This window comes from Topomyia yanbarensis, chromosome 1 (assembly GCF_030247195.1).
Source record: "Topomyia yanbarensis strain Yona2022 chromosome 1, ASM3024719v1, whole genome shotgun sequence".
NCBI classification, from domain to species: Eukaryota; Metazoa; Arthropoda; class Insecta; order Diptera; family Culicidae; genus Topomyia; species Topomyia yanbarensis.
The window spans coordinates 217,727,488-217,739,058 of record NC_080670.1 but is presented as its reverse complement, the minus strand read 5'-3'; the positions used below and the strand labels follow the sequence as shown (position 1 = coordinate 217,739,058).

At 39.0% G+C, this 11,571-nt stretch overlaps 2 protein-coding genes across 4 annotated transcripts; one reads left to right on the top strand and one right to left on the bottom strand.

Moving 5' to 3' along the window:
* Positions 1–317: 317 nt before the first annotated feature.
* Positions 318–4,296, bottom strand: LOC131693117 (serine/arginine repetitive matrix protein 5). 2 transcript variants are annotated; one of them, XM_058980691.1, is made up of 10 exons: positions 3,719–4,296; positions 2,444–3,651; positions 2,292–2,381; positions 2,105–2,230; positions 1,708–2,048; positions 1,275–1,635; positions 916–1,205; positions 733–847; positions 544–669; positions 318–497 (listed from the first exon to the last, which is right to left on the bottom strand). In XM_058980691.1, exons 1-9 carry the CDS (start codon positions 3,732–3,734, stop codon positions 547–549), a joined length of 2,670 nt encoding a protein of 889 aa, XP_058836674.1. In that variant the 5' UTR covers positions 3,735–4,296; the 3' UTR covers positions 318–497; positions 544–546. The 2 variants fall into 2 exon arrangements, with proteins under 2 accessions (XP_058836674.1, XP_058836664.1); XM_058980681.1 differs by having other exon boundaries at positions 318–669; positions 3,719–4,295.
* A 1,404-nt stretch (positions 4,297–5,700) lies between these two features.
* Positions 5,701–11,528, top strand: LOC131693145 (adenosylhomocysteinase-like 1). 2 transcript variants are annotated; one of them, XM_058980743.1, is made up of 6 exons: positions 5,701–5,781; positions 8,596–9,088; positions 9,153–9,472; positions 9,630–9,979; positions 10,042–10,613; positions 10,670–11,528. In XM_058980743.1, the coding sequence occupies exons 2-6, from the start codon at positions 9,079–9,081 to the stop codon at positions 10,795–10,797; spliced, it is 1,380 nt and encodes a 459-aa protein (XP_058836726.1). In that variant the 5' UTR covers positions 5,701–5,781; positions 8,596–9,078; the 3' UTR covers positions 10,798–11,528. The 2 variants fall into 2 exon arrangements, with proteins under 2 accessions (XP_058836726.1, XP_058836717.1); XM_058980734.1 differs by having other exon boundaries at positions 5,714–5,868.
* Positions 11,529–11,571: the final 43 nt, after the last annotated feature.

Genomic DNA, 11,571 nt, shown 5'->3' with positions numbered 1-11,571 from the left:
ACTGCACAAAAACGTCTCATTCACAGACAATGTCATTATAGTGATGTGTAGGTCACGCAATATTTATGACTGTAGAAAATCAACAGCCGGTTGGTTTAGTAGAATATGCACCATCAAAAGTAGGACATAGAATATGCAGGGCATCGAGCTGGTTAGAATTTATTGATTATGAAGGATCGATAAAAAGGCAGATAAGCAGGATCCTACTAGCACAATATTGTATTAGTCTAGTAGCACATATTTATTACTTTGCCGGCATATTTTTTTTACTCAAACATGCTTAATTGATATTTCGGATATTTAGAAAGAACAATTAATTCCGTTACAAGCCTTTATATTCAAAAAAAGCCTAAGACTTGTTTATATAGACAAGCACGAAGAACAAACCGTTTAAGCCATCAGAATTCCATTCCTTGTCTGGTTGAATCATTTAGAATATTCATTTTGACTGGGTCTGAAGATAATGTTACTAGAAGTTCAAATGGCATTTCTGCAAACTGTTTAAAAGTTATATGAATTGTCTAACATTTCACCAGAAACTACTTTTCAGAGTGCCATCTTCCTGCCTTCAATAGAAATTTCAACCGCTCGCCTAGAGGATTTCAGACGTTTGGCATCGATAAATTTTTTCAAATGTTTTTCGTATCGATTCATCTTCTTCTTAGTGATCTGTAATTAGATAATTGTTGAGTGATTATTACGTCGCTATCAGAAAGCATAATTTACTCCTACATGGCTCATATCCACATCGCTGGTCGATTTGGGTCGATTAATGTACTCTTTATCCGAAGGCATTGGAACTCGAGCTCGCTGAACCCATCCTTTATCTCCCGGTCGTAGAGCACCCCTGCAATTTAAAAAAAAGGTTCGGTAGTACCAATCTCTCTCGTAACACGGATTCGATTAAATTCCTACTTTTCGGCTTCAGTAAAGGGTAGACCTTTCTTGCTAGTGCTACTTTGACTCTGTGGTTCCGGTGACAATCTACGTTTTTTAGGCATCTGCTGCAAATCTCGCGCCTGTCGTTCCTCGCGAGTCATCGCTTTAAAGTCGGTGCTCAAATTGAAAATCGGCCTAGCCCATTCGGAAATCAATTTACCGGCACGTTCGCGGTTCCATTTTGTCTCCCGCGGGTGTTTATACAAATACATAACTGCTTTGCCAATTCCTGATTGCTTTAGATAGGACTTGTCAATGCAGGGAAACTGAAATTAGTAACATGAAAAACTATATAATCTAACTCTTAACATGTTTCAGGAACGATAATTACATACATCGGACAGTAATTTTAGAATTGATTCACGAATTTGCAAACATGGTAACGATTTGTTTGGCAACGGAGCCAGCCAGTCCGTAAGAACGTTAAGCACATTATGCTCGAGAAATGCTAGCTGTAAATCTTTTTTGATCAACTGAGACATTGAATATTTTAGGATGGCTATCTTTTTAGTTGCCGGTTGTCCATCTTTGTTCAACTGTCTATCATCCTCGGCCGCTTGACGCATTTGTTGCAGTAGTTGGGCAATTAAATCGTCATTGTCGTTAATAAGGTCGATATCGTTCCGCTTGCGTCGTTTAGATTTTTCTTCTTTCTTCCGAGCTAACATCAACTCAAAGTCTGAGATGAACTCACCACTACAATACCGAGCGAAAAAAAAAAAAAATATTCTTATCCTCCCCCACAAACAACGTATTAGGTATACTAACCCAGCGCCCTTGCGAACTCCCTCGTCATCTGAATCTCCAGCATCAACAAGAGGCCTATCGGCATCTGCCTGTGTGTCGTCTTCTTTCGCTTCTGGTCCCGTTTGAGGCTCTACTGCTTCCTCCAGTTCTTCGCCCTCGTGGTCAGAATCTGTTATTTTAGCCCTCTTCTTTGGGGACTTGTCTTCTCCACCTTCCTCGTCTTCTGAATCACTCAAGACACCAGCACGTTTCTTTTTGTTGGACGGTGATACCGAGCGACTTTTTGAACGTGACTTTCCGGAACGTGATCTGGATCGGCTTCGCGACTTACCAGAACTTCGACTACGGCTCCGATTTCGTTTCTGCATCACAGACATATTACATTGCAACAAAACAGACTCTATAAATCAATACTTACCGAACTTGCTCGACTTCCTGAGCGACTGCGACTTCTAGATCGTGATTTTGATCTGGAATCTGATTTTGATCCTGACCGAGAGCGTGATCTGGATCCAGATTTCCTACTTCGACTGCGACTCTTGCGCTGCAATTTATTTTATGTATTTAGAAAGACAAAGAATCGCATGTTTCTGTAAATAACATACCCCACTCGAGCGACTTCTAGATCTCGATCCTGATGGAGAACGTGACCTTGAACGACTCTTGGATCTGCTGCTCCTACTGCGACTGCGACGCTGCAAAGTATATTTCGTTGCCATAAACTGAACATGTTCTTGTTACTTACACCGATAGTTACCTTACTTCCCGAACGACTTCGACTTCTGGAGCGCGATTTTGACTTGGAACTTGACCGCGACATCGATCGCGATTTTGAGCGGGATCTCGATCTGCTTTTTGATCTAGATCGGCTTTTGGATCGTGATCTCGAACGTGATTTTGAGCGGGATCTGGATCTACTTTTAGATCGTGATCTCGATCGAGATTTCGAATGAGACCCTAAGCGAGTTTTGGATGGTGATTTAGAGCGTGACCGGGTTTTGGACCGCACTCTTGAGCCAGACTTGGATCGCGATCTAGAGCGGGACTTTGATGGTGATTTAGACCGCGATCTCGAGCGTGATTTTGAATGAGACTTGGACCGCGACTTTGAACGAGATTTAGGTGGTGATCTCGAGCGAGACTTAGATGGTGACTTCGAACGCGATTCCGAACGGGACTTAGACCGTGATTTTGAGTGGGATTTGGATCGCGATTTTGAACGCGACTTCGCGTGGGACTTTGACCTGGATCTAGATTTGGATCGCGATTTTGAACGTGACTTCGAACGGGATTTTGACCTTGATCTCGATTTTGAACGAGATTTAGATCGCGACGCGATCGAATGGGATTTGGATCTGGATCTCGATTTAGATCGCGACTTCGAATGGGATTTGGATCTGGATTTAGACTTCGATCGCGATATTATGGGGCTTTTTGACCTAGACCGCGATTTGGTTTTCGAGCGGGACCTAGATCTGGATTTGACGATACTATTCGATCTAGACCGAGATTTGGATCTGGACTTCGGACGAGATGGAACATTTTTATCGTTACTTGCCGAACGGGATCGTTTAGACCTGTTAGAACCGACACTACGACTACGACTTTTGCGTAGAACCGGTGATCCACTTTTTGACCGCATTCCTAAACCATTCGTAATATGTCCGGGCTCCGGAGATTTGGAATCAGATTTACTTTGTTCCAATTCAATACTTTCTTTAGTGCTATTTTGCTCTGCTGTCGTATTTGGGCTGCGTGATCTCGCTTTTCCTGAGCCAGTACTCGAGCTTCGCGATGCTTCACTATGGACCGAATTGGCCGACGGTGAACGAGACTTTGTAACAGCTGCGCTTGGACTTCTTGAGCGACTACGTTCCACCGACCTAGAACGTGATCGTGGTACTGATTTGTGGGACTCTGCTGGACTTGCCTCGCGAGAAGCGGATTGACGTTCGATGAGAACGTCTGATCGTGGATTTGTAAAAAAAATTAAATAATCTCAAATGAAATCAACACAATCATCAAAACTTACCTTTCCCGGTTTCCATTTTCGCCTAAGTTATTTTTGAACTATTTATAGCGTGTTTTACTAGTTTTTCCTTGGTTTTAGGAAAGAAAAGTTTCCCAAGCCATGAATTTTTTCCGAAGGATAGCAAACGGGAACAAAAATGCCGTCACTCGTCAGTCAGCGTGATGCGTCACAAATGTCAATCACTAACGTTGCGTAGCGTTAGCATAACGTCAATAACGCACATGATGTCGCGTTCCAGCCATCGTTGCTAGTTTTATTTTTAGGCTCGATCATTTACAAAAGAGACATTCTTCGACCATGAACATAAACAATAATCAATTGGGTCATTAAGCCACATGCTATTATTTTATGAAATTGAATTATTACGATACGACCTGGAACGGGACCTGCGGATAGACATTTTCTGCTTTTTCCTGTTCCTTTTATCTTTCGTCTCGCATAGCCACTCTTTCTGCCTCACATATGTTAAATGGAATTGCTGCATTTGACGTTCGATTTTTTGCTATTCGCATGTCGCATCTCAGATTACGACCACATCTTGCATTAAAGCACATCCTATCCCTATCCTTTTGCTGGGATAACCGTCAAAAATGCAAACCCCTGTGGCTAAGTTCACTGAATTGACAGTGGTTATACCTCTACCCAGTCAAATCATTCTGGAGCCGGTTTGGAGTGGATTCAGTATGGATTTCAGCTCAAATGCATCAACCGATTGAGTCTGAATCGGTTATTTCCTTTGGGCTGAAATCCATCAGGATTCCGAACCGGTTCCGGAATAGGTTCGACGGTTAGTTGGAATAGCTGGTGTGGTGGCGCTAGTGTTTTAAGGTATATTAATTCAAATGCCTGCACAATTTTTTTAAATATATTTGATCGATCATGGATGTCCCTAAAAACATCTTATGATCCTAGAGCCTAACTACCTGTTCAGGGTATCATCCATACAATATGTAGAATCGTTGGACTATATGGGTTAATGTGCACGTATAATTTTTTTTATTAGGGGTCTGTTTCCTGTGCTGCATTTTTCTTACTCATCAATTTGTCAAAAATAGTCAAAAACACTTTTATTAAAAATGTTTTTTTTTCTCGTGTAGGATCTAGTTGAACTAGATACTTTACAAGACAAAAATGTCGACAAGATCGTTTCATTAAGTGGACCCGAGACAAGCTGATCAATAAAAATAAATCCTTTGGTAAACAACAATATTTCGTCCGAAGAAACACAAATGGTAGTTGTTACTATTTAATATATTCTACAAATTTTCAATTTTAGTTTTAGGACTCAATGTGCTGTAACTATTTCAACTTCTATTAGTTAGCGGACATAGTAATTATTGAAATGATTGATCGTTGATTTTTAATAAACGGTGTACGTTTAAAGTGAGATATTCATGGCTTTTTTCTGGGAGCTTATAGTACATTTGTAGGACGAACTTTTCTTCCAGGGAGTTCAAAGTTGATGTGCAAAATGGAAATGAAACGAATTTTTTCACTTTTATATAAAAACATCGATCTATATTGTTTAATTATTCTTGACAATATTGCCCCTGCTTTGTCAAAAGAGACGCATCGATTAGTTTTCGTCGCAGTAAAATTTATTGCGCTATTTGGTGCGCAGTTTGTCGTAATGCTTTTCTTATGGGATGAATCACAGGTTAAAAAAATAAATTTGCGAAACCCTGCAACTTTAAAGGAATCATTTTTAGTCAGTTTAATTACCAATTATAGTTAATGTAGTGAACTAGCACACATTAAGCTTGGGTAACACCTTTTTGCGACGTTTTTCAGGATTTGTAAACGAAAGCACCAATTTAATTCGTCGCATCAATATAATTGAAAGGCGCGTTTCCAATGGAATGTGCGGATAATAAATTATCAGTGCATTGATAAGGTGGAATGACAACGTAACGCTTCGAGCATCCCTATGTTAATGTTCAACGTCACAAGAGTTGACAGCAAACCAAACTGTGAGAGCGGTGGTGCGAGAGATTCCAAGCAAAAACTTTTCCTCTTGTCGCGAATAAAGTTGGACAGTTGGCCTCCAGAGCTGCAATATTTCGGTGATTAGTATTCATTCATTGGTGTTTAAATTTATTCGTGATTGCTACTCGAGTACACTGGTTGTAATTAAGTGGATGTTTATGAAGGTGAAGGACCCTTGTGTGTGCGAATAAGGAAAAAAAACATTAGAATGATTAGGCTTCCGCTGACAAGATTCACCAAAATCATTCATTTGCTGGCGGCCATCACCATTGATAAGTCTACCCTGCTAGCGAACTTTATTAGCAGCAAAGTTTGATCAACTTTTAAAAGGCTGTTTTCTATGAATTCTATGACATAAGATTTTTAATATACGTATTCGTGGATTGCTATGTGTATATACTATAGTGGAGTAATCGATTTTGGCAATGTACCTACCTACGCATCGATATCAACTACATTTAATAATTAACTGGGAATTAGACTAAGGTACACGATTTCGAAACGAATCAGCTGTGCCTTACAAATATCAAACCTATTAGGATTCTGGGCAATTGTAAAATGTACCAGCGACCTTGACCATAGCGACAGCCGGAATAGATTTTTTTTGCATCGATTTCATTGAAACAGTCACGCAAACAAAATGAAAAATTGTTTTTGCATTTGCATATTAATGCAATCGAGCGACAGTCTGACAATGTTATCAAGAGATAAAATCAGCACCGAGATTCTACCACAGGTGCCAGAAAATGTGAAGCAACGTAATGCATTAGATTATCTGTCGCGAATCCATAGGCTTCAGTTTAAATTTTGTTCTGAGAACTGCAATTGTATGGCAACGAAGAACGTTGCATAACATATACATACCTAGGAAGGGAAGGTCGGTTCTCCTTGTTTTTTCTGTAATAAAACAATTCACAACACTAGTATTATACCACAGAATTTGCCGGCGTTAGCTAGATGGAAATTATTTTTAGATTGCTTCAAACAAATAATTTATCTTCCCTAATTGTTATTAATACTGTTGTCGGCTTTGAAATATCCAACCCAAACTGGGTCATTGCTTTGTGCAGCGTTTGTTTGGCTTTGCTTATGTTATGTTATAACCGATTGAAACCGGTATCGCTCTGCATGTGTTTGTTGTACTGACTGGAACTGTCTAGAGCACCGTTCAGATACTATCAGTCAATACATATATTTTTTCACAATTAATTGCTGCCCCGTGTGCTAAAGCTGTCATAGAATAACATTTCTGCAGTGGAAAGCCCCGGATAGAAAAAAATCGTGGGTGGATGAACAATTGTTGGAGCTTTGAATCTGTAACTAGTATGTACCTATAATATATGTATATGCAACTAGTTCATACCGTACAGGGAATGAATGACGCATCACATGTTGCTACGCGACTGGGTGGTGGTTGAGTGAGAAAGTGGAACTGAACAATCAATCCGCGCATAAGACCACTTAATCGATAGAACTGGTTTACAAAATTGTTTAAATTGAAACCAATTAAAGAATACGTCACGGTGCATGCTCAACATAATATACTCGTTGGTTCAAGATCGGAGAAAAGCTTCGTAAATATTTTTATTGAAAACCCGCTGTCGGTGGATTTGGTCGGTTTGATTTGGGTTTAGCTGGATGCAATAGCTTGTAATCCGGAGTTGTATATATATATATATATATATATATATATATATATATATATATATATATATATATATATATATATATATATATATATATATATATATATATATATATATATATATATATATATATATATATATATATATATATATATATATATATATATATATATATATATATATATATATATATATATATATATATATATATATATATATATATATATATATATATATATATATATATATATATATATATATATATATATATATATATATATATATATATATATATATATATATATATATATATATATATATATATATATATATATATATATATATATATATATATATATATATATATATATATATATATATATATATATATATATATATATATATATATATATATATATATATATATATATATATATATATATATATATATATATATATATATATATATATATATATATATATTGCTTCACCTTTCGGTAGTCTCGCTGTGAAGTGAAAACTCGGGCTCACTTTTCCACATAACTGGTTATATCGGGAAAGTAGGTAAAGAATGAGTGACAGAATATTGTTTTTCTTAAGCGTTAGGTAACCAAAACATCAAGGTAACCTTGGATAATTTCCTGAGAACAACGATGTACACGTTTAAATTGTTTTTATCTACTGTCATTGCTCGAATTCACTAGCGACCCGAACAAAAAAATGCTGTTTACATGTTTATTAATTTGCGCTTTTGATAATAACGCTATCTCTGAAGCAGCGGTTGCCTCAATATATTATTTTCAGCCTATTACAAAAAAGAAGCTAGGATGGATATTGCTGTCAATATTCTTCGTGAAATATCGACAACTAACGATTGATCACAATGGTTAAAGCCCAATAAACAAATATAACTTCACGCCCCTCCAGGGAGCCATCGGACCCCAGGTTGAAAATCGTTGCTCTGAAGCATTTGTTATCCGGATTTAAATTTTCCAGAAAAGTTGGGATGTTTTTGCGACACGTCAAGTGTTGATCTTATTCGTACAACTTCTAGGGTACGACCCTCGCGATTACAGTGGTAAAGTTTTCCTAAAGCGAACCTCACATGCTTCAAAAAAATTTCCAATCGAGGTACTGACCAGACTGCTTCAATGCGCCAATCATATATATAATTGTTCTAGTATCAATATTTTCAAAACTGCCTCGCACTATGAATATATTTGTTGATGAGGTTTTATTTTTCAGACTCGTTGACGAAGCCATCCGCGGAAAGATTTGCATACAGTAATTAGACGCCCTCATTCAATGGGCAATTTGGTAACGATTATAGAGAGATATAATAGCAAGAAAGATCGGACGATAGTGAAAACGCTGGAGGATAGCTTTAGAAACAGAATTCGTTATGCAATAGAAAAAACGAACATTGTCGCAGGTTATCGTGCACTGTGAGTCAACTAATAACTTGCTGTGTTCTCGTTAAAAATACGATCAACGTCCGCCTTGGAGCCGTTTGCTAGCGATATATACGACAACTCCCTCCAGACAGTTGTGTGTTGTTTGTTTGTGCGCACTGAATTGATACCACCATACCAGTCTAAAGTAGAAGCTTGATAGCAGAACTGACGAGACGGGCACCGCGAACAGGAAAGGAAACATTGTGCATTTAGCTGTCTGTGCAGTTCTTGCTGTTTCTCAAGCTCGTCCAGTCTTCATCAATTCGTCGTCAAGATGAGTATGAGTAAGTTAAAGCCAGTATATGAGTGTTGAATGGAGTTTACTAATATTGAAATCACTTCCACTAGGTTCGTACACCGAAAGCAGTTCCGAAGAGGACGACCTGTCGCCCCGGGACAAGGTACAACAAAACACCAAGGGCCTGTCGGATTTTTGCGTTCGTAACATCAAGCAGCACTCGTTCGGTCGACATGAGATCGAAATTGCCGAACAAGAGATGCCTGGAATCCTAGCTCTACGAAAGCAAGCCCTAGAGGATAAACCACTAAAAGGAGCAAATATTGTTGGCTGTACGCATATAAACGCACAGACCGCGGTGCTCATCGAAACCCTCATATGTCTCGGAGCGAACGTCAGATGGGCTGCATGTAATATCTACTCGACACAGGTAATTACTTTTTCAATGACATAACGGCTGTTTCTTATCGGTAAGAATGATAAGAGCCTAGTGTAAAGTGTGGTATCGTGTTCAGTGTTGAATGATCCAATTTTTTAAATGATTATTATTCGAAGTGATTTGTGTTTGCTCAATTACCCTATTCCAGAATGAGGTCGCCGCAGCGTTGGCGGAAAGCGGTGTTCCAATCTTTGCCTGGCGTGGTGAGATTGAGGAGGACTTTTGGTGGTGCATTGATAAATGCGTGCATGCGGAAAATTGGCAACCGAACATGATCCTTGATGATGGAGGTGATGCCACTCATTTGATGTTGAAGAAGTACCCGGTCATGTTCAAGATGATCAAGGGGATTGTGGACGAAAGTGTTACAGGAGTGCACCGCCTGTATCAGCTATCAAAGACAGGTAAACTGACCGTCCCTGCGATGAATGTAAAAGATGCCATCACCAAGACTAAGTTTGATAGTCTGTACAGCTGTAAGGAATCAGTCATAGATAGGTATTTCCCCGCGGAGAAAAAACAAAAGTTGTTTATCTTTGATTGATGATATTGCATTTTAGCTTGAAACGAGCCACCGACATCATGATTGGAGGGAAACAAGTGGTCTTATGTGGGTACGGTGAGGTTGGCAAAGGATGTGCCCAAGCCCTCAAGGGGCTTGGTTGCATCGTGTATGTAACGGAGATTGATCCGATCTGTGCCCTTCAAGCCTGCATGGATGGTTTCCGTGTGGTCAAGCTGAACGAGGTGATACGGACCGTTGACGTCGTCATTACGTGCACTGGTAATAAAAATGTGGTGACCCGTGAGCACATGGATAAGATGAAAAATGGATGCATCGTGTGCAACATGGGCCATTCCAACACGGAAATCGACGTCAACAGTCTGCGAACTTCGGAACTGCAATGGGAGAAAATGCGTTCCCAAGTCGATCACATCATTTGGCCTGGCCCAGACGGGAAGCGCATCATTCTGCTGGCAGAGGGACGCCTGGTGAATTTATCTTGCTCAAGTGTGTCTTCGTTCGTTGCGTCGATCACAGCAGCTACTCAGGCGTTGGCGCTAATCGAACTATTCAATGCTCCACCCGGGCGGTACAAGGCAGACGTGTATCTGCTGCCGAAAAAAATGGGTAAGCTGAATCATCCAGACATCCTAAAGATTGCATCAATAACCAAATATTTACAGATGAATACGTCGCAAGTCTACATTTGCCTACGTTAGATGCTCACCTGACGGAATTGAGCGACGAGCAGGCTCGTTATATGGGTCTAAATAAGGCGGGGCCGTTCAAACCCAACTACTACAGGTATTAGTTGTTTGTTCCACTGGTAGAAACAAAAAACAAGCAAGCATTTTACGAAACCTGTCGAGAGTGTTCGTATCTCAGCACGATGATCGTCGCAGGTTTTTATTTTATTTCAAAATAATAATAGCATACCCTGCGGAAGAAATTCATTTGAAAAAGAGCAAACTAATGAGTTGATTTATTGATAATAGCGTCGTAGGAAAATATAGGTACCGTAGACTATTAGAACGTGTAAGACAAAAAAAATCATTCGCTGAAAATTGAAACGAAACTCTTCCGCTTCTACTATTATTCAGAGACGAGACAGGCACGGATTTATTATCATGCATTCACATTGTTAAAATCGTCTTACTTTTAGTACTTTGCAAAAAAAAACCTTGGCGCACCGCTTATTCAATGAGTCAATTGAAGTGATAAGCTAGTATGTGCTACTTTATCCAATGACATTGCTTTGAATTTAAAGACGCCAGTAGTATTTAGCTTAGTGACCACAGATAAAATACCACTTAGATTAACTATTTTTTCACCTTCAAGTATTCGGTTGTCGAGAGAAAGGTATATTTAATAGAAAATTCGATTTTTTGCATATCGTTTAAGGATGCACTTGTTTCCAGTTTACAGGTACTATGAGCCATTGCACGGAGGAGTTCTTCTCCTTCGTAAGATTCAACGGCCAAATATAAATCGGCCGAACGATCGATTGATGCAAAGTTAGGAATATACCAGATATTTTTAGGCTTCCGTGCACATTGAATTGATACGATGATAATTTCACATCCTC